Below are 23,514 nucleotides of genomic sequence, written 5' to 3'. Positions count from 1 at the left end.
AGTGAAGTACATTTTCAAACAAATTTTATTTGCTGCTGACTTTATCCTTCAGTTTAGTTAGCTAGGAACATTGGTAACCAATAACCATGGGTAATTGATTCTAGAGGTTACTATACATTTCAAGAATTGCAAAATGGTGACCGAACTTCAAAACGTAACAAAATGGTTACTGAACTTTTAAATATGTTATTTTGGGAGGTTTTTAAGTGTTTTAAGGTCAAATTATACATAGGTTGTAATAAAATTTTCATTATTTATGACAAACAATACCTTATATTTCATATATAAACACAATCAACAAAAAATCAACTCGAAATATTTTTCTTCAGTGACCAAAATTTCTTCTATCTTAACATAACCAAATAGTATAGTAACTAAAATGTTACGTTTCAAAGTTCGGTTACCATTTTGTAATTTTTGAAAAGTATAGTAACCTCCAAAATCAATTACCCGTCATACCAAAATCAGCCTACAATACCATCTAATAGGCGACTAGATAAAAACATTTAAAATGTATCATATCCACCCCACCCATTAACATCGCCTATTAGTTTTATTTTGGCAAAATTTATTCTAAAATCTTTGTATTTATATTTTTTTACTTCGTTTTTAATTATTTTTGCTTATTTTGGCACAAATGTGATGAAACAAGTAAAATTATCTTTGAAAAAAAGGCCTCATCCTATAAAAAAATCCTTACCTCTTAGCCCATTTTCAATCCTATGCTGACGTTAAAAACTGGTCAATTTTATCCTATTTGGCATTTTATCATTTCAATTGTACTCCACTTTTTCAATTTTTGTCATTTTTTTTAGATAAATGATGAAATCATTCAATTAATTAAGTCTAAAGATAACATTAAATTCATTTCCATTCAAAAAGTACAAATAAATCCTTTATTTTTAAAAAACTAACTAAAAACTATAATTAAATTAAAACTAATTTAAATTATTAACTAATTTAACTAAATTTAAATAAATTTTAAAAACATACAATTAATATATGCTAGACATGGAGAATGTTTTAGAATTTATTTCAAATGAAAAAGACGTCAATTTAATATTTCAAGGTTCAATTGAAACACAAAACTGTGAAATAGGATAAAATTGGCGATTTTTCGACATCAGGGTAGGATCAAAATTGGGCTAAAAGGTCGGGGGGTTTTAAGACATTAATCCTTGAAACAAATACATGAACTAAGTCGAAAACTAAAAAAAAACTTTATAAAATTATTTTTAGAAATATAGAAATCAAGTAAAGAAATAAAAGTATCTAAAGATAAAATAAAAAAATAAAAAATACAGACACCTTATAATAGGATATATTTCTTTTAAATTTTAATTATGAACTATATAACTCTACAAGAATAAGGACTCGCTAATATGTTGTAAATATCCAGTATATTAAATACTTGGCCAAAATTAATTAAAGTATTTCAAATCAATTTTGAAAGCCGACACGCATGAACTTCTCTGTACAAAAGAAATTGGTTTAAGCTATAGTTATATTGAATTAATATTTAAAATTGTTACTATTTGACATTTTACTCGATAATAGTAATTATTTATAGTGATTACTTGATTTTGATAAATAGTCTCTTCAAAAAAAATTAAGTTGACAATTTTTTTGCAATTAAAAGAAGATGAAAAGTAAATTTTTGTTTGTGACAATTTGGCCTAAGGTACTTGCCTCCCATGACGCAAATTGCCAATAATAAACTTTAGAAGAAAAATAATAATAAGGGATTGACAACCTATCAGAAAATATAAATCTGTGGGCTCATATTAGCATTTAGTCAGCTAAGGAAAAAGATCATATCGCGCCTATGGAATTGTTTCAAATGATAAGCGGTTTAATATCATTTAAGAAAGATTTCAGGGTTCGAGTTTTATGAATGCAGAAAATCTCCGCTGACAGATTCACCCATCATGTCAGATACACGACGCGAGTCGGATACGGATTAATCAAAACTTCGCCCTGAAAACCGGATGAGCAACCAAAAAAAGATCATATTGCAATTATATTACTGAAAAATATTATCTCATTCTCAATTTTAATTGCCTCACTTAAAAGAATTCAATATTAGTTTTTATATTTTATTTAAAAAACTTCTACTCTGTTAATTTTATTTTATATGTTTTTTTTTAAAGTTGATGTTATATGTTTAATGTTATTTTATATAAAAATAAAATTATTCTCTTTTCTCATTTTAAAATTAATAATTATAACTCTAAATTTCATTTAAGGGTATTATTAATATATAGAGATAAAATAAAAAAAATATAATATTAATAATTGTCTTCTTAGATCATGTAAAAACTATTTTTTTCAAAATGGAAAGAGTATACAAATTTTAATTTTTTATCATATGATTAAATTTAACTTAATACAATCATAATAAAAAAATTATAAATTTATATTTTAAATAATGTGTAAACTTAAATACATATTTTCTTTTGATGAAAACTTAAATATTTTTTTAATTGAATAAATTAAATTAAACTTAAAAGTTATAATGATTAATAAATTTTAATTTGTTCAGACAATTTATTGCATATTATAAAAGGTGAAATAGCTCTCTATTATCCCCACTATAATTTATACTTTCATCTTTAATAATAAAAAATGTAAGGTTCATCACCATTCAATTGTGTTCTGGATATGAGACAGTTCAATAATGTTTGAGTGGGTTCTCTATTTTTTTCTTAATAAAATAACATGTGTTATGGTGTAAGTTTCAACGTGTTCAATGGTGTTGGGTAATTTATAAATTTATATTTACAATAAATCTAAATATTATTTTTATAATATTATATTCTTATTCTTTTAAATGATATTATAAAATTTTGACAAAAAATGATATTATAATTTAAAGAAAATATTAAAATTATTTAAAATATTAAACTATTTGTAAAATATAAAATTATTATAGATATATATAATCTTTCCACATGAACTTCTCTAATTTATTATATATATATATATATATAAAATAAAGTGATGATGTGATAAACTATTGATTATAAATTATTATAATTGCCCTTCTAGAACTTCTGCTTGTGCCTTTATGTCTCTTCGGATTGGAATACATATTTATTTGACCAAAAATTGCCATTAAGAAAAGACTATTAACGGAATTTGATATAGAAGGGTTTAATTTCAGCCGTCGTCTCTGAATTTTATCCCTCCTATCATTAACATTTTAAAATTTCATTTTCGATGAATAAACCTGTCAGTAAATTTTTTCCGTTTAATTTTCAGTTAACATTATTAATGTTTAGAGATGTGGCATCTAAAAAAAATAAAACACACCCACGTCTTAATACGTCATCAAAATACCTAAATATACAAAACACGCAAAATACACTCAATCCAAAAAACTCAAAAACTAATAACCTAACTGCCACCAACCTTAACCCCAACAGTCGTTATCCACCTTCACTCCGACAGCCACCGTCTACCTCCCTCCATTCCAGCCTCCGTCGATGAACATATATGTTCGTTTCGAACAAATGAATATAGTTTGTTGGTCTGAAACGAACTCAGTTATTTTTTTTTTTTGATAAATGCTGATTTATTAGCACATCCACAAGGCGCGGATGGCAAAAGAAAGCCAAACAAAACCAATCAATCCGACTTTACAAAGCAATCTAAGCATCTAAACATGTCATTCCCGGAATATGGAAATTGCGGATGAAAAGAAGAATAAAATATAATAGCTCTAGTAATTACTAAATGAGTTAAAGTCTCTATCTGAGATGATTCCCCTTTGAAGACTCAGTTGTTTGTTTGAGTAGTTCGTGTTCGTTTGCGTTTGTCTCAACTCGGTTCCTCTCAAACAACTCAGCCGAACAATTTGTTGATCTTAGAGAGCGGCAGGGGCTGAAGAGAAGGAGGATGACGCCGGTGGTCAGCGTAGAAGTGGGCAGCGGTAGATGTGGGAGGCGGCGGATGGGATTAGGAGTGGCGGCATTGTAGTAATTAGTTTTACCATGTATTAGAGTTTTGTGGGTTTTAGGATATGTTGTACATTTTGATAATGTGTCAAGTGATATAAAATGTGCCTTAATATTTTACTATTTTTCTGATGTCATGTCACTGACTATTAATAATGTCAACCAAAAATTAAAAGGAAATTACTAAATTCTAGATCGAAACTCAAAACATTTAGAAATTAAAATTAAAATTTACGGACATTAGGGGTAAAATTGTAAAAGTCAAAGATTTGGATGAAATTAAGCTGATGTTGAAGTAATAGCTTAGCTGTATGGGTTCATATGACTCTGCTCAGCTGCACACCCATTGGCTGGAAACAAATTTAGACACATTCAGTACACCACGTCATCCGTGGACTGAGCTAATAATATTATAACACCTGATTTAAATTGAGGATATTTTTATAATCATTATTTAAAAGTGTAAAAGAATAATAAACGAAATTACAATAATACCTTCATTTTAATAAGGTGTTATAATTAGAGCTGTTTAAAATTCAAATTGACCGAATCAAACCTACCGAACCGAACTAAAATTTTAATATTGGTTCGGCTTTTTAGCCAAATATGGTTTGATTCGGTTTCTATAAACATAGAAATTTAATATTCGGTTTTTAATTTGGTTTTAACTTTTTAAAAACCGATTTAACCGAAAAACCAAATAACGAATTAAAAAATATATTTTTTTTCAAAATATTTATTATATATATACTATTTTATATCCTTTTACTCTTTATTTTTGAATTATACTTAATACATAGGTTAATAAATATTTTATAATAGAAAAAAAACACTAATAAATAAATATACAAAAATATTAGTTAATAATTTTCTATTTTTTAAAATAAAAAAATGAAAAATGAAAAATAAAAAATAAAAAAATAAATTGATTTTCAACCGAACCGAACCAAATTTTTTTGATTTGGTTTGATACTTTATGAATCTTAAGTTCGATTCAATTGGTTTTGGATCTTGGATGAATTCGGTGTTCGGTTTATTCAGTTCGGTCAACCAAACCTACCAAAATCACCGAATGCACAACCCTACTTATAGTGAAGTTGGCTCAGTTCACAAATGACGTAGTGGACTGAATCTACCTAAAAATATCTCTATTCGCATACCATTTTTAGGATTTGCCAGAGTCTTCAAAAAAAATTAATTTAATTATATGTTTATAAGTTTCATTTTTTATTTAAATTATACTCTTTTTCATTCAGTATATCTATTAACTTAGTTATTAATTTTCTGTTTTAGCTTTCAGATTAGTTTTTATTTTATTTATATATAATACTAATGCAGTGTTGTAAATTCTTGCTTCCTTCACTCTAATGAAGGTGTTTATTTAGTTTATACACTTTAAATAATAAAAGAAATCTATTGTTATGCTTATTGATTGATCTGAAATTTTATTTTACCATTAATCATTTTGTGAGTTGTGTTCCGCCATGAAACTGAAAAAAAATATAAATATAAAAATAAATTAAAATTTAAAATACTAAATATTTAAATGTTATTTAATAGAACATTGTAAAAGTGATAATAAGATTTCTTAAATTGGTGGATAAATATTTTTAAATTGTTTAAAATTCTTATTTCATTAAATATATTAAAAATCGTACAATAATTTAGTCATGAATTACCCCCTTCATATTATAAGTCTAATCCACCCGGCGATCACATCTTTAAATTTTAGGTTAAATGTTGCTGAGAAGCCAAGTGTTTTTTACTTTCTAAAAATTTATTTAAAAAATTTAAAGTTCGTAAATCTATCCTAATTTAATAATTTCATTGTAATTATATTAAATTTTTCTAATCTATCTAATTGTCTGGGTTTTCAGTTGAATATTCATATTAACTTCCTAATTCGCAAAATTCATTTTCAGAATTGCATAATTTAACTCTTCATCAAAATAATAAATAACATAAATATCTAATTTCAAAATTCTATAATTTTTGGTGATTAAACAAAAAAAGAAACATTTGAAATCAAAAATGAAGAAAAAGCAAATAAAAAAGATAGGTACATTCTATCGAGATGAAAAATTGACACAATTAAATTGATAAAACAATTAGATATAATTACAATAATTTATCAAATTAGAATAAATTTATAGATTTTTAAAATTTTAGAAAAATTATAAAAAGGCGAAAATATTTGATTTTTGACTCAATTATGCCTATTATATTTTTAAGGTTTATCTGATCATCCACTGTTAAGCATGGGAGTAGGTCGACCTATCAACTCTTTTCCATGGATTATAAACGGATTGCGTTAGAATAAATATAACATACGATTATATAAAAACGAACATGAATGACAGAATTAATAATTATATTTGATATACAATTTTCAATACGTTTATGCTATGGGTTATGATACATATAAAATACATTTAACGTAATATATTACTAGCTTCACCAATTTAAAATAGTATATTTAATTCTATTTAACATAATACTAAAATTTATGTAATATAATACTAAAATGTTAATATCTATTGAAAAAAAATTAATATAATAATATAGTAATGTAATATATGTAAAAATATAAATATAATTAAAAAATTTATAAAAATAATTAATTTCAAAATTAGACCTAAATTAATCATATTATAAATGGATTTATATAATGAATTTATTTCCTTAAAATTCAAAGTTCGTTTAAATTCGTATAATTTTTAAAATGATTAGGTCTAGTATAGACTATAGCAATATAAAATGTACCTAATATGTATACCATCCCTAAACAATGTTATTTATATATGCAACATTTATAAAACAAATATTATCAATGGATAAGAAAAGACAATGTCAATAATAGCGCGTTTTCAACCACAAAAAATGTGATATTTAAATATGTTTCTCAACAAATAAAAATTGCATGAAACATAGCATAAGACTAAGACCATGTCTTTTATCAACTAACTAATAAACTTGAGCTATGGACGTGACAACCACATTTTAAAATTGCATTGTTCCCTTACCAAAACTACTCAATTCCATCACATAAATACATTCATGTCATGTTCTCTTATCAAATTCTTCCTTAAATCTTTGTTCGGATACAAGACAAAGAATTAATGGACATGTCTCAAACTTCCCAACAGAAATCAGCAGCTAGGTTTCAAAAGGTTTATGCAATGTTTACGCAGCCATTTCATGTTCTAACAATCACCCTTTTAAGCATATTGCTTCCTCTTTCATTTCTTCTCTTGGCTCGACTCTCTACTTACACTTATCTACTAACCTCGGATCCTACGGAGCCCGAATTACGCTCTTCTTTTCTCTTCTTTCTTGTGCTACACGGCAACCCAGCAATTCTGTATCTTCTTGTTTCAATCTTTAGTATAGCCGCTCTTCTTCATGGCTTGACAGGTAAATTTAACCTAATAAACTACGAGTCATCGCCCGGTGGCGAATCTAAACGACACCGTTTATACAGCGCATGGATTCTACTATGCACTCTACAAGTCTGTGTTGGGTTAGGTGTTGAAGGAAGCATAGCAGCTGGAATTGGTGGGCATAGTTTTGATATTCAGAAAAGTTTATTGAGTAAGATTATATTTTTCTTGGGTCTGCATGAGACTACGCTTTACTGGTCAAGAACTGTGGTTAAACCGGTGGTTGACGATACAATTTTCGGGTTTACTAGAGATGAAAAGCTGGTTCAAAGGGTGTGTATAGCTATGAGTTTGGGTGGTTTATGGTGGTGGAGATTGAGAGATGAAGTTGAATCTCTAGTAATTGTTGCAGAGATGAAGAGGGAGATGTTGATGGAGGTAGATATGGCGGATTTGCTTGGTTGGTGGCTTTATTATTTAACGGTAACAATTGGTATGGTGAGAATTGTTAAAGGAATAATGTGGGTGATGATGATTTTGCTTTGTAAAAGGGTAAGAGTTAGGAATAATAATAATAATTCTTCTGGTCTTTGTGAGGTTGATGACAAGGTCTGAATTACTATTTTTTAAAGAAATTAAATTTCTATATTCTTCTATGATTTGCAATTTTATTATATTTTGGTCAATGGGTAATGATGTATTACTGATTTTCTATCTTGTAATTAATTAAATTTGTATTAGTGAAGTTGTATTTTGATTTCTTCAACTGTATTAAAAAACTTATAGTCAACTGTACCAAAGTTTTCTTCTTCTTAAGGCATTATTTTTACATCTTATTGAGGGAGTTAGGTAATCTAAGGCAGTAATGAAAAAAAAAAGGTTAAATTAGGTATTTTATGGCGCAAGTGAAATTTTTTTTTTTTAAGTGGGATCAGAGATTGTATACAATCATTTGAAATTTTAATTCTTGCATATTCGACTCAATAAAAGTTAGAGGTTATTTTCCAAATATCTGTTTAGGGTAAAATATTTATACCATTTTGGTTCATTTTTTATTCTTATCATACATTACCTAATAAGTTAACTTATTTATCAAAAATACGCATTATATAAAGGAGTCTTATCTCATTTTAAATTAAATTTTTATATAGTCACCTTTTCTTCTCTCTATTTCCTCTCTTCTTCTCTTCTTCTTCTTTTTCATTTGATTTTCAATTTATCTCCTCCGATTATTTTTCCGTTCGTCTTTTATGTTCGCGCTAGTCCGTTCGTTTCTTCCGTTCGCGCTATGGATTTCTCGACTCGTTTTTAGATTTGTGTAATTTTTTAGATTTTTTTGTAATGATTTAAATATTTTATAAATAAATTATTGTAAATCTATAATTTTTTGTTTATAAAATTATTCTATTATTCATATAATTATTTATTTTGTCTTCTCTTATTCATATATTTGTTTATTGCTACTGATTTTTTAAAGAAAAAAATGATTTATGGTGCATTTGTAGTAATTTTATAACATATTTACGTTTTAGTGTATTTTAGGTGTATTTATAGTGTATTTCTGCCGTTTTTTAGTATATTTATGGTGCATTTATAGTGTTTATGGTGTATTTGCAGTGTTTCATGGTGTAAACCACAGAAAACACTACAAAATGCCATAAATACACTACCTATACACTATATATACACTACTTATACACTATATATACACTACTTATACACTATATAAACACCATAAAAATACTATATATACACTACTGCTCTACTATAAAAAAATAAAAATAAAAATTCCAGAAAAAAATCTATAAAAAATAAAAATTAACACTATATATACACTAATTTTACACTATATAAAAAAACTGTCAAATCGAAAAAACCAAAAACCGAAATTGAAAACCAAAAAAAATGTATTTTTGAAATTAAAAAAACAAAAAGGTATTTTTCATAAATAAAAAAAAATAAAAAAGAAAAATCAAAACTTGGCAGGTTATGGTGTAAATAAGTTACCAAAATATGTATTTCAGAAAATTACCACTAAAAATTAGGCCTAATACCTCAAAAAAAAAAAAATATTTTAGCAATTTTATCTAAGCAATATGAGGCCTCCCTTGATTTAAAAGTTTATATTTTCAGGGAAATATATATTTTCCGAAAAATTTAATTACTGAGAAAATTAGTGTAGAGAAAATAAAGTTTTTTATTATTTGGTTGACTTAATAATTTTCTGGAACTTGCGTTCTATGTTGGCCAAATTTTCAAGAAATAGCAAATATTTACGATTTTTGTCAGTTATGACCAATACTTTCAAATTTGTAAATATCATCCATTTTGTCGAATTATGTTCCTTTTATAGCCAAATTCGAATCAAAACGGTTTTTTTTCAACATGATAACCGTGTATATAAAATTAAAAAAAAATTAATCATAATAAAATATCAAACCTTTGCGTTTTGTGTCATAATAAAAAGTTTAATTACAATAAAAAAATAAATTGATTTAATATGGCTATAAAAGCAATATAATATACAAAAACGGGTTATATTTACAAATTCTGAAAGATTTGGTTATAACCGACAAATTTAAAGACAATATTATTCTTAATAACTACATTGACTAATTAAATATAGTAATATAATTGTATTTTAATTAATTTAAATAGGAAAATAGAACTTACCTAGGTTTTATTAGGAAAGTCGTTTTTCTAGTTAAAGGGAAGTCAACCCCTGAATTTTCCGAGAAATAAATTGATAAAATTGAACTATGTAAGAAAAAATACTATATTTCGAAAAGTTAGAATTTTTTAATGAATTTATTCCCAAACAGGTGAGGGCTAAATGACTATTTAACTACTTTAATTAAGCGATAATTCAATAACCCAATGTGAAAACTGAAAATTTTTATAAGCTGAAAATGTGCAGCTTTTTTAATTGCTGTATCTAAACTTCAATTTAGTTAGATCCCTATCTCAACATCTATATTAATTAATTAATTAATGTCACTAAATCACCTAATTTACATAGACCAAAAAAACCACATGGCAGTCTATCCTTGAGGAAGGTAGCTTGTAGCGATAATGAAGAATGACCAAATCCAGACATTAATTTCATCATTTTGTGCATGGAAGATCCTGCACTTTGCACTCACAAACTTATAAATTTTTTGATGCTTGGCATATTTAACACATGGCAACACCAAAATTGAGCATGGAATTAAGGCATGCATGGGGCCAGCCGCCAGCATAGTTTTCCCTTCAAAATGTTATAGAAAATAAAATTAAAAAAAGGTTAAACGCTGTGAAAAATATTTTAAAAATATAACACACTGCTTTCTTAATAATTAAAAAAAACATTCATGAGAAAAAATGAACCCTAAATCTTAGCAATTTGCTACTCAACATTTGTAACATTTAAATTATAATCTGTTTTGATGCATATATAACAATTAAATACATAAGTTTTAAAATAATTAAAAAAATAAAATAAAAGTTATCAATAAAAATATCACGTGGTTCAGACAAATCATCAAAAGATTAAAAAATTAAATTTAGAGCAAATTACTACAAAATTCTTCACGTTTATTATAATTCACAATTTGCTATCTCTTGTTTTAAAAATCAAACTGTTTGATGTCTCAGTTTTGATTACAATTAGAGGCTTATGTTAGTTCCGTTAATAATTTTATATTTATTTTCAAATGATTTGATACCCCACTTTCAAATATATTAACGATTTGATATCTCACTTTCAATTATATTAACGATTTGATACCTTATTTTCAAACAATTTGGTACCTCACATTTTATTTTGTTAATGATTTAACACCTATATTTAACATAAGATCGTAAATGTTTGCAAAACCAAAGCAAGCACCAAATTGTTTGATTTTCTAATAAAGGATATTGAACTATGAATTGTGATAAATGTGGAGAGTTTTAGAGTAAATTGCTCTTAAATTTAAGGTGAAAAAATGTCGGCTCAATTAAAAATTAATTTATAGAATCAAAACCTAATAGATTTAAGAATATTTATTTTATTATTTAACTAGTTAAATCAATTAAAATCTTACATATATAAAATATAACCGATCGAATTAATCGATTAATCCAATAAAATTATTAAAATTATAAAAAATAATTTTGTTTAGTTGAACTTTAAAAAAAAGAACTTATTTAAGCTGAATCTTTTTACTACTAATCAAACCGACTAAAGTTAACTAAATGAATCAAAAACTTTTAATTAAAATAAGCAAAATTGATCATTAATTTCAGTATTATCAAATTTTTGGTAGCACCTAAAAGTAATAAAAGCACAAGCATGCACATTTATGGGAAAGTATGTGGGTGGGTTTATTTTATTACAGGGTAGTGCTGCTGATATGCTGCTTCTTTCTTTATATTTAATGTTTTGGAAAGCAACTTGAACTAGCACTTGTTTGTTTCTCATCTGCCCTTTCATTTCTCCTTCTCTCTCTCAATCAATTCTTTTTATCTTTTTCAGTTAAAAACTTTTGTACAGCTTTTAATTTCTTGATCTCTGTCCAATCTTTGAGCTTTGCAAGTTTCATGGAAGGTTCTTCACTGGACTCTAAAGATTCTGACCTTAAATCAGAAACTCAGCCTTCTAAAAGAAGGTTTGTTTTTATATGAAAAGTTGGTATTGTTTTGTTGGGTATATTTGTGTCTGAATTTTGGTTGATTGTTTTGTAGGAAGGTTGCTGAGAAGAGTGTTGTGACTGTGAAGATTGAAGAGAATGGTGGTGGAAAGCTGAAGAATGATGGGCCACCTTCTGATTTGTGGTCTTGGAGGAAATATGGACAGAAACCAATTAAAGGGTCTCCTTATCCAAGGTTTCTTTTGGATTTTCTCTCTTTCAATTCTAACAAAATAAAACTAATTTATCATGAAAACTTGTCAGAGTATTATGATTTTGTCACAAAAACTTGTCTGAGTCTTTCGATTTCATTGCAAAAACTTATCCAGTACTACAATTTCGTCTCGAAAACTTGTTGAGTACTACAATTCCACAAAAGCTTATCGAGTCTTACAATTTTGTCATGAAACTTCCTGAGTCCTACGATTTCATCACAAAAAACATGTCGAGTCCTAATATTTCGTCACAAAAACTTGCTGTGTCCTAAGAATTCGTCAAGAAAGCTTGTCGTGTCCTAAGATTTCGTCAAGAAAGCTTGTCGAGTCCTAAGATTTCGTTAATAAAGCTTTTCGAGTCCTAAGATTTCGTCAAAAAAACTTGCTGAGTCCTAGATTTCATTTTGAAAACTTGCAGAGTCCTAAAATTTCGTCACAAAAATTTTGTCTCGAAAACTTCTGTTCTGCCTAACTCTAGGAATTTGTCACGAAAACTTGCCCAAACCTATGGGTTGGTCTTGAAAACTTGCCTAGTTTTATAGTTTCCACGGAAACTTATCGAGTCTTACAATTTCCTCATGAAAACTTGTCCAATGCTACTATAACATCACGAAAACTTGTCATGCACTACGATTTCGGCATTCTGATTCTGTTCCAAAGTACTACTGTATTTCTGCCTAAATTTTTATTTCTCATCAACACTACATGGTTTCATACAATTCGTGTGCAGGGGATATTACAGGTGCAGCACATCAAAAGGCTGTTCAGCCAAAAAACAAGTAGAGAGATGCAGAACAGATGCATCCCTGCTAATCATCACTTACACTTGCAGCCATAATCACCCCGGCCCTGATCTTGATCTTCACAACCAAAACCCGAACCAACAACCCGAAAAAGAGTCCCAACCAAAACCAAGCTCTGACGATCAAGATCAAGAAGATGACGAAATTGAGAATAATCAAGATCAACAACAACCCACTGAAGCAATCTGTAAAGATCAAGATCAAGCTCACAATTTTCACTACTTACCCCCAATAAACTGTTCTGATCAAGATCACCACCATTTTATCATAGAGAATCCTTCTGATCAGAAGAGTCATAACACACTGAGTGTTGTCTTGGATGAAGAAGAGCCCATTTCTTGTCCTACATTGATGACATTTGCAACGCCAAAATCAGAAGAAAATGATTTCTTTGATGAGCTTGAAGAACTGCCCACTTATTCATTTTTCACTAGCTTCATGAGAAGTAATTTTTTCGATGAAAGGATTCCTGTTGTCCCTTCTTGATCTTAGTCTTCTTTTTGGAGGCTTGTAGCCTTGAAATATGTACTTAACAATGTTGATATATAATATATGTAAAAATTGCCACTAACAACATACTTGCCAAGTTTTCATTCTGATCCTTTTTTGTCTTATTTGCAAATACTTATGAAACTCTTAAAATACTAATAAGATATAATCATCCAAAATATCCTATTTGTTTATAATGGAGAGATTTACAATCTCTTTTTTTTTTTAATTTGTATTTCTTGAAATTGAGGTTTTGGTTTATGTTGTGTAATGTTGGGAATGAAAAATGGGCAGAGTGATTGCACAAAAATCTATTTGTGTGGAAATTAAAAAAGGCTCTCTGTTTCACTTTATTTTTGTTGAGCAGTTGATTTGGTGGAATTGAGAGATGTTTGGCCTTTTTGGAAGTATTACTGAAATTCTATTCGTAAGTTGGATTGATTGAGAACCTTTTGGGTAGTTTTGTTTTTAGGTCATGTTTATTTATGGATTCTTTTGTTGTAGAAAATGCCAAGACAAGTTGCCAAGTTCGCCTAAACGTACCAAATTCTCGGCAACATTCATCTTAGGCGTGCATGTATCTTGTCATCAACAATATCTCTAAGTTCACTGAATCTATCTTTTTTTTTTTTTTTTTAAATCATCAAATCTCATTAAATCGAATATGAAACTTTTCATTGAATCTATCTATACTACACCTTTCATCACTTGTCTTAATTGTCTATCATAAAGATGGCGTCATTTATGTTTCATTTTCTTTATATAATAATTTTTAAAAAAAAATGTCTATCACTTTTATCAATACCAAAAGATACAGTTCAGCTTTTTTTTTAAATAAACTATATTAATTACCGAGAATACAAAGAGAAAGATAAAAAGTCTAAAATATTCGATCCTCCAATAGAAACATCAGATATAGAATTAGATGTGTTAGTAAGAGTATGGGTCACCATATTCGCTGAGAACTATTAGTGTAGTCCATAAAAAGATTAATTTTTGCACTTTTCAACAAGCAAACTAACAGAAGAACGATTCTCTGATGAAATATAAAAAGCTTGAACCAGAAGTAGCGCATCTGTTTCAAAACAAACATTACGCAAAGTCAACTTCTTTACTCAGGACAACGATTCTTTCAAACTGATGGCTTCTGCCAAAAGAGATTCTTATAATTCTAGCATCTAACAAACCCTTATCTCTATGCATCTGCCATAATGATCTCGCTCCACACAGGCAATACCAATACGATGATTTTCTTGAAATATAGCAACATTTAAATTGCAGGTTAAGTGACCTACCTGTGATAACTGCCAGAAAATAATTTAGGGGAATGTGCTGAGCTGATTTCCAAGTCTGAAGGAACCGCATTGCACCAAAAGACTGATTGAGTAGGCGAGTTACCTTGACAGTGTCAAGCTAAATTTTTCCGATTCCTCAAAAATTCTGTTTTGTTTGTGATCCATAAACCAAAAAATATTGAAGTTTTTCTTCAATATTTTATTGTAGTTGATGGTTTTTCTAAGATCTAAAGGATCAAGCGGTTTATTTGGCTAGTAGAATGGGATTCAAGTTAAGACCCTCGTACAACGGAGTTTTGTTCTTCGTTGCGCCAAGATGGCACTTTAGCGGGATTTTGGCTTAGTTTTTATTTTTTTTCTCGATTATTATCGTTTTGTATCTTTTATTGTTTCATTTACTTATTAGATCAGAGTTTGAAAGATCGTATAATTATTTTTTGTTATATAATTTTCATGTACGTACTTTAATCTTTTTCTATGAATTTCATCTCCGTTAAGAAAAAACTAGAGGACAAAAAAAGCGAATTATTTGTCATTGACCAATCCTCTGAAAAACCCCTCACCTTTTAACCCTCTTTCATTTGCACCCTCACCTTTCAAAATCGTCAACTTTACCCTAATTATCACCTTTTAATTTCAATTGCACCCTTAAAGTATTAAATTGACCTCTTTTCACCGGAAAAAGTTCAAATCAATACTTTATATTTTAATATATAATTTAAATAGTCCTCAATGTTAAATTCTCAACAATAAAACCATCTTCTTTAAAAAAAATTAATTAAACTAAATTTTTTAATAAAAAAATTTAATAAAAAATAAAATTTTAGCCCAAATCTGGGCTGTCCAAACAGCCCAGATCTGGGCTGAAGAACAGTCGGAGCTGTTCTTCTCAAGGAAGAACAGCTCCGGGAAGAACAGCTCCGGCTTTGGCTGTTCTTCTCAAAGAAGCACAGTCGGTTGTTCTTCTTTGAAGAAGAACAGTCGGCTGTTCTTCTCAAAGAAGAACAGCTCTGGTTGTTCTTCAGACCGCCGGAAGATTTTTCCGGCGGTCGGTTTGTGGTATTTTTTAAAATTATTGAAGATGGTTTTTTTTGTTTAAAGTTTAAGATTGGGTATTATTTAAAATATTTGTTAAAATATAAAGTATTGATTTGAGTGTTTTCTATTAAAAAGAGGCTAATTTAGTATTTCGAGGGTGGAATTGAAATTGAAAGGTGGTAATTAGGGTAAAATTGACGATTTTAAAAGATAAAGGCGCAAACAAAAGGTGGTTGAAAGTTAAGGGGTTTTTCAGAGGTTTAGCCTTTGTCATTCGGTTAAATGACATTTCAACCCGCATGATGGATTGAATTTTTTGATTTCGTTACTTAATGATTTGGCATTCGCCATATTAGGATAAAAGATAACTTCCAGATAAAGTGGAATTTTTTTCTTCAAGCAAATCACATAGATAGGATATGGAGGGTCGGCAAACAATTTCATTTAATAAACCGTATGTAGTATGCAGTTAAATTATAGTCTGCAGCTCATAAAACACAGCAATAGTGAAACTCAGGTTATCCATAGACCCACATGACATGGGCTACAGCAAAGTAATTGCAGGTGTCCCGCTGCCCCCATCAAATTAAAAACTTACAATATCATCTCAAACATTTTTTCATCGACGATTGACGTAGTACTATTTTCTTTTCTTTTTTATTGAGACGTAGTACTATTTTGAGTTTTGACTTCGAATAGGGTTGATTCAATTTGATATTTTTTGGGAAAAAAAAATTGATATTTAAAATATTAAAACTGATAATTTTTAAAGAAAATAAAGAAAAACACAAATCCAAAAACTTGGAATCATTTAAGGTTCCTGACCATAAGCCCTCCAATCATTAGAATTCCTAAATTTCATTTTCGATTACAAAACCCTTTGATATTTGATTTGGCGATCATATACTTCCGGCTAATAATCAACCATGACCCGTGTATTTTACCCTTTCTATCAGTAAAACCCCCTATTTCAAAAAGTATTAGTAAATCCCTTGTACTAATAGCGGCATTCATTCACAGTTCTTATATGAACGAAAATATGTCTGGCGTCGTCTTTTTTAGTCAACTGTCAATTTTGTTTTCAAAAAAAAAAAGATAAAAGGTACAAAAATACTTTTCAAGTTTTCGCAAAAGGATAAGACAACCCTAAACTTATTTTTAGCACAAATAAAAGGTTCAAAAATACCCTTACTTTTTAAACATTTACTAACTTTATAATTATAATTTTTTTATTTTATTTCACCGTCTTCTTCCTCATTATAATTAAAATATAGGGACCTTGTAGTTTTTTTTTCCTTTTTTTAACACTACACTGCAGTAAAATATAGAAATAAAGGCTTTTTTTTAGTAGGGGTCCCTATAAGTGCTAGTTGCGTTTAACCTATAATTTTTTTGAAATAGTTAAATAATACCTTGTTTAAACTAATAAAAGTTCTAAAAATAGCCAAACGACATGTTCTTGATTTTCCTCTATAGTCGAACGTGAAAATTTTGATCTTCTAATTTGAAATTTTAGTTTCGCCACTGTGTAAAAGAATAGAAAGCTTCTTTTTAATATGACAAGTGATGCATCCTCTAATTTAGTTGCACCTCTCTCCTTTTTAAAAAAATTTAGTTCGGCCATCGCCGATTGTTTTACTTTGACATTATTGGTCTATTTCTTTTATCAATTTAATACTCATTCCGTCTTATTAGTTTGTCCACTTTTTCTTTTCATACATATTAAAATATATTCAATATATTATAAAAAAAATTCCTTTTATACCTCTCATTTTTACTTTAAAAATAGAGAAAATTAGGAAAAATATTCTCATTTTGAAAATAATATGATTTTCTAGCTCATTAAGAAAAAGATAAATAAAATACCTCACCCTTTTAATATATTTATTTTTTTACTCTAAAACATATTTATATTATACTTATACCTATTCCCAGGGACGGATGTGAGGTAGGGCCCAGGCATGGCCTGGGCCCTACCTCACATAATTAGTTTTTTTTTATCTAAGTTGATATCAATTTTCTGGATTAGAGTTAAATTGTATTAGGTATGTATAATTTCACCTGATTAAAAAATAATGATGTAAATTTTTATTTTATAGCAAAGCCCAGTGTATTTATTTGGGTTAGCCTAAGATACTACTAAGATGAGGAGTGTGTGGCAAATTAAAATATATAATAATTTTAATATTTACATAAATCAATTTAAAATTTCTCTTAGATTGTATAATCTCTATTCAAGTTAAATTCTAACTATTAATTTTTCAACATTTTCTATTTAAAAACATACTTCTATTCAAAAACATACTCTTAATTTTCTAACTATTTTCAAATATGATAAATTTAATTCTAATAGCACTCATGATATGCGTTAGCAACTCAACAATTTGACTAATTTTCTCATTTTTTTTAAATCCTCTTCTGCTTATCTGAAAAATTTAACACCACTAATCAATTTTCGATTTGAAGGTACTTAAACTTTTGATTTTAAATTTATAATTTTAATTCAGAACTAATTTAAGTTGATTATATAATGATTAATTATTGTATGTAATAAACTATATTTAAAAAATCGTCCATAATATAAAAGGAAAATTAAACAGGTTTTTAAAATAAATGAAAAAATTGATATATTTTATATAATGTGATGTTTAAATTTTTATTTTATTTTACATTAATTTAATAATTATACATATTGATTATATTTTTAGTTGTATGATATTTGGATTTGTGCCCTATCTGGATTTTGGGGCTGGCTTCGTCACTGCCTATTCCTAATTATTATTTTACTCTAATCATACTTATTTTACTCTAAGTGACACTTGTCATTTTTCTCTTCTTTTCTCTCTCTTTCTTTCTTTCTTCTCTCTTTCTCCTCTCTTTCTTCTTCTTCTCTGGTTCTTTCTTCTTCGCCATTTTTTTTTTAATTTTTTTTTTCTTCTCTAATTTTATTTTTTTCTTTTTCGCCGTTCCTCTATCGCTCCTCCATCGCACCGCCGTCGTTTCACCGTCCTTTCATATTTGATTTGAGCGATATTTTCTTAATTTGTGGTAATAAATACCATTTATTTTAACTTTTCAGATCTAAATAAATTATTCTTGAATTTTATCAACTTTAGATCTAAAAATCTGCATAAAAACGATGTTATGATGAAAAAAATAATTTTCTGCACAAAAAAATGATTTTCAATAAAAAAAACAGCATCTGATTATCATATAATTATCACTGCATTATCATATCATTATCATAAAACTAAAAAGAAAAATAATTTTTTCTTATAAAAAAAATCTGATTATCATATGGTTATCACTACATTATCATGTCGTTATCATAACATTATTATATAACACTGCAGTATGATAACTAGATGATAATGAAGTATGATAAGGTTATGATAATTGGATGATAACGTACGTGAAAATATAATTACAAAAAAATTCATGATACCAGTGATAACCAGATGATAACTGAATAATACAATTATGATAATAGTATGATAATATGATACCTATATGAGAAAAAATCATAACAATTATGATAACGAGATGATAATGTGAAGATAATAGTATGATAAGGTTCTTATTGATACTAAAATGAAAATAGTATGATAATATAGATACCTGCATGAAAAAAATTTACGAAAACATACACTACTGTATATCAGTCGTTTTGAGACGGACAATTCCGTCGCAAAACAATCATATTCCGTCGCAAAACCTCATTTGCGACGGAATTGCAACGGAATTCATCCGTCGCAAAAGGCCTGGTCGCTAAAAGATTAGCGACCAGAGGGTTGCAAATATGGCGACGGACAGTCCGTCGCCATATCAAAAAGCACCGTCGCCAATTTCGTCTCCCAAAAAATGAAAAGGGAGACGAATTGGCGACGGATTAAATATATTTTGCGACGGAAATGTTTCCGTCGCAAAACAAATATATTTTGCAACGAAAATATTTCCGTCGCAAAATTACATCACTTGGCGACGGATCTGTTTCCGTCGCAAAACTGGCACTATTTGCGACGGAATGTCCGTCGCAAAATCCGTCACAATTCCGTCGGAAATTTTCTTTTTTTTGTCTGTTTTCCTATTCTATTCACGACGATTATAACCTGTAAAATCTACTATTTGCAATTTTCAGTAAAACTCAATTTCCGAAAAAGAACGCTTTCATATAAAAACATGTTATATTTTACATATCGTAACAAAATGTATAAAGCAAGAAAATACAAAATGTTCAAAGTGATAAAACACAAAATATCAGAAATACAAACATGACACTACAAAGTCGGAGTGTTGTCATCGTCTGAAGGACCTCAGTGGTAATCTGGCGCAGTCCATCCTGGATCCCTGCCTGCACACGCCGCTCGATCTCCTCCTCAGTTCGATGTGACTGCGTGGACCTGGTCCTCGCCCTACTAGACGTCGTCGTATCCACGTACGCACTAGTCGCTGAACCCAACCCGTAGACACGTCGCTTTTTGTTGACGCCCTCGATATCCAGAAATAGCTGGGTCTCGTCGACTTCCGCTGTGCTAGAAGAACCACCATCTCCGGTCGGCGGCTGCGATGCAGCAGCAAGTCTCTGAGCAATTGCATCCTACAAAAAGAATGAAAAACATATCACATAACGGCTAAAAACGTATAACATATGAAATGTAAGTATAATTCCTAACGAAAATTCGGCAGCATTTCCTCTATAATTTGATCAACACCCATTTTTCAGGGACATCCTGCAAACATATATAGATTTCATATACAACCCACCGGCTGTTAACACACCTAATCTAACATTTACAATTTAAATTAAAACACATTTTACACTAATTTAATCTAACACTTGAGTACAGTAAAACAACTACTAAAATTATATAGGTTCATTACTTACACTCATGTCCTGGGCCCTCTTGTCTACCATGACACCCTTATCAGCTTTCGTGGAGTGCATCCGAGTATACAGCTCCGTTGCGGTAGGCTTGCGGCCGAGCTCTTCAGCCTAAAAGAAAAATAAACAATTTGTTAGTTCATCAGAAAATCTGAAAATAAAAGATAGTTGTAAATAAAAAAGAATTCTAGAAACAAACCAACACATCCATATGTCGGATGGCAGAACGGGATCCCCCTGTATGGCGTACTGGTCCGGAACCGGCGAGGGCTATAAAAAAACACGTATTAATAAAAAAAATTCTAATAAAAAATCGGCAGCACTTCCCCTAAAAATGAGCATCACCCATTTTTCAGGGAAGTTCTGCAAGCAAATAACAATACACAAAATCACCACGTTTATCGCAAATAATTGAAAGCGTAATTGATTAGCTTAAATTATTATCTAATCCAATTAACTAATAATTGAATTAAACAACAAACTAATAAATTGTTAACAATTAAAAAACTTATAATATAATCATCAAATTAACCTAATTTAATCAACCAATAGTAATAAAAATATTAACACGCAACTTTATTAAACTAATTAAACAATTAAACCTAGAAATATCTAGCTAACAATTGTAATCTAATTTAACCTAACAAATATTAAACAACTTTTTTAAAAAACCATAATTTTATTAAAATTAATATATTTTATTATAACAATTCAACTTAATTCTAATATAATTTTTAAAACATAAAATTAACCATATTAACCTAAAACACAAAATTAACCCTAAAACTAAAATAACTTATAATTAATATAATAATTAACTTAAACATTTTTAACTTAATTTTCTTAAATTTTAATATAATAATTAACTTAATAGTTTAATAATAATAAAAATGAATTCAACATAATTTGCATTAAATTAACCTAATTAGAAAATAATTTAAAAACAGAAATATAAATTAATTATTAAATAATATAAAAACAGAAAATTAAATAAAAAATATACTATAATTTAATCTAAACTAACCTAATTTAAACTAACATAATCAAATTTAACATAAATTAACCTAATTAAACTTAACTTAATTAATTAATCTATATAAATTAATTAACTGATTTAATAAAAAAAACTTACCTAAAGCAGTAGGTGGACGCCGGAGAGGAAGGGAAGGAATGGCACCGGAGAAAGGGGAGGATGCCGCCGGAAAATGGAAGAAAATGGCGGAGAAGAGGAGGGAACGGCGGCGTGGTGGCGAGGAGGGAACGGTCGGCAGCATGGTGGCGAGGAGGGAACGGTGGCGACAGTGAATGGCTGAGAAAGGGAACGGTCGGCGGCAGTGAACGGCGTGGTCGGCGGCAGTGAACAGCAGTTTTTTCTTTTGTTTTATAAAAATGGAGAGGGTTTGTTCTAATCGGGTTTTTATTAGGGTAAACGTTTTGCGACGGACTGACTATTCCGTCGCAAAATGTGCTTTAATGAAACGAACTGTTTCATTGATGCACATTTTGCGACGGACACGTACATCCGTCGCAAACATTTTGCGACAGCAGGTTTTATCCGTCGCAAAACTGTTGAATGAAACGATTCGTTTCATTCAACAGAAATATTCGCGACGGATAAATTCGTCCGTCGCAAACATCTTAAACGAAACACAAGGCGGGAAAGCTCCCGCCAAAAATGCGACGGCTTTGCGACGGACAGTCCGTCGCAAATTTGGCGGGAGCTTTCCCGCCATTCATTTCAAGGAAATTTGCGACGGATAAGCGTTCCGTTGCAGAATCCGTCGCTAAAATATAGAATTAACGACGGATTCTCAATCCGTCGCAAATTTCCGTCGCAAATGTGAAGATTTCTAGTAGTGATATGATAACGAGATGATAATAATCTACTACATACGATACTAATAATGGCATGATAATAAGATGATAATGCAATATGATACATTGATAATTATATGATAAGATGAAACTGTGATAATCATATGATAATGTAATACTGTGATAATCATATGATAATATGATGCTGTGATTTTGTATAATATTATCCAACAGTATCATCACATTATCATATAATAATCTGCTACATATTGTACTGATAATAACATGATAATAAGATGGCAATGCAATATGATACACTCATAATTACATGCTAAGATGAAGCTGTGATAATCTGATACAGTGATAATCATATGATAATGTGATAATGTGATTTTGTCTTATATTATGCAGCATTATCATCACATTATCATATAATAATCAGTTATATACGATTCTGGTAATGACATGATAATAAGATGACAATGCAATATCACACACTGATAATTATATGTTAAGGTGAAGCTGTGATAATCATATGATAATGTGATACTGTGATTTTTTATGTAGTTCATATAGTTTTTGAATATGCTATTAATATAATAAAATATTTAAATATTAGCATATATTTTTAAATTAGAAAATATTTGATATTGAAATAAATAAAAAAAAATATTTAATTTATTTAATAATATGTAATCTGGAATTTTATTAATTTAATCAATGAAGAAAAAAGAAAAAAGAAAAAAGAAAATGAAGAATAAAAAAGAAATAAATAAAAGAAATAAACAAAAGAAAGCTTAAACCTGTGAATAATTTGTAATTGGCATAAGTAAGGTACGTCACGTCACAAAAGAGAAAGAGAGAGAGAGAGAGAGAGAGAGAGAGAGAGAGAGAGAGAGAGAGAGAGAGAGAGAGAGAGAGAGAGAGAGAGAGAGAGAGAGAGAGAGAGAGAGAGAGAGAGAGAGAGAGAGCATGTGCAATGTGTGATATGT

General features: G+C 28.9%; 3 protein-coding genes across 3 annotated transcripts; 2 read left to right on the top strand and 1 right to left on the bottom strand.

The window, feature by feature from the left end:
- Positions 1-6,949: 6,949 nt before the first annotated feature.
- On the top strand, positions 6,950-8,152 carry LOC126688104 (uncharacterized). Its single transcript, XM_050382681.2, has one exon. The coding sequence runs from the start codon at positions 7,076-7,078 to the stop codon at positions 7,949-7,951; it is 876 nt and encodes a 291-aa protein (XP_050238638.1). The 5' UTR covers positions 6,950-7,075; the 3' UTR covers positions 7,952-8,152.
- Positions 8,153-11,746: 3,594 nt separating this feature from the next.
- On the top strand, positions 11,747-13,600 carry LOC126654108 (probable WRKY transcription factor 65). Its single transcript, XM_050348175.2, has 3 exons — positions 11,747-11,964; positions 12,041-12,181; positions 12,931-13,600. The coding sequence occupies exons 1-3, from the start codon at positions 11,897-11,899 to the stop codon at positions 13,487-13,489; spliced, it is 768 nt and encodes a 255-aa protein (XP_050204132.1). The 5' UTR covers positions 11,747-11,896; the 3' UTR covers positions 13,490-13,600.
- An 838-nt stretch (positions 13,601-14,438) lies between these two features.
- On the bottom strand, positions 14,439-20,864 carry LOC130015700 (uncharacterized). The gene is made up of 6 exons (XM_056106365.1): positions 20,711-20,864; positions 20,138-20,422; positions 14,891-15,039; positions 14,788-14,796; positions 14,680-14,695; positions 14,439-14,528 (listed from the first exon to the last, which is right to left on the bottom strand). Exons 1-6 carry the CDS (start codon positions 20,768-20,770, stop codon positions 14,439-14,441), a joined length of 609 nt encoding a protein of 202 aa, XP_055962340.1. The 5' UTR covers positions 20,771-20,864.
- Between the last annotated feature and the right edge of the window lie 2,650 nt (positions 20,865-23,514).

This window comes from Mercurialis annua, linkage group LG6 (assembly GCF_937616625.2).
Source record: "Mercurialis annua linkage group LG6, ddMerAnnu1.2, whole genome shotgun sequence".
In the NCBI taxonomy this organism is placed as follows: domain Eukaryota; kingdom Viridiplantae; phylum Streptophyta; class Magnoliopsida; order Malpighiales; family Euphorbiaceae; genus Mercurialis; species Mercurialis annua.
This window is presented reverse-complemented; position numbering and strand designations above follow the sequence as displayed.

Excerpts from the sequence above, each read along its gene's own strand:
- LOC126688104 (XM_050382681.2), top strand. The coding sequence starts at position 7,076 with ATGGACATGTCTCAAACTTCCCAACAGAAATCAGCAGCTAGGTTTCAA.
- LOC126654108 (XM_050348175.2), top strand. The coding sequence starts at position 11,897 with ATGGAAGGTTCTTCACTGGACTCTAAAGATTCTGACCTTAAATCAGAA. Across the intron at positions 11,965-12,040 it reads ACTCAGCCTTCTAAAAGAAG|GAAGGTTGCTGAGAAGAGTG; the intron begins GTTTGTTTTTAT and ends ATTGTTTTGTAG. Across the intron at positions 12,182-12,930 it reads AAAGGGTCTCCTTATCCAAG|GGGATATTACAGGTGCAGCA; the intron begins GTTTCTTTTGGA and ends ATTCGTGTGCAG.
- LOC130015700 (XM_056106365.1), bottom strand. The coding sequence starts at position 20,770 with ATGCACTCCACGAAAGCTGATAAGGGTGTCATGGTAGACAAGAGGGCC. Across the intron at positions 20,423-20,710 it reads AGAGGGCCCAGGACATGAGT|GATGCAATTGCTCAGAGACT; the intron begins GTAAGTAATGAA and ends TTCTTTTTGTAG. Across the intron at positions 15,040-20,137 it reads TGCGCCAGATTACCACTGAG|CCAAATAAACCGCTTGATCC; the intron begins GTCCTTCAGACG and ends CCATTCTACTAG.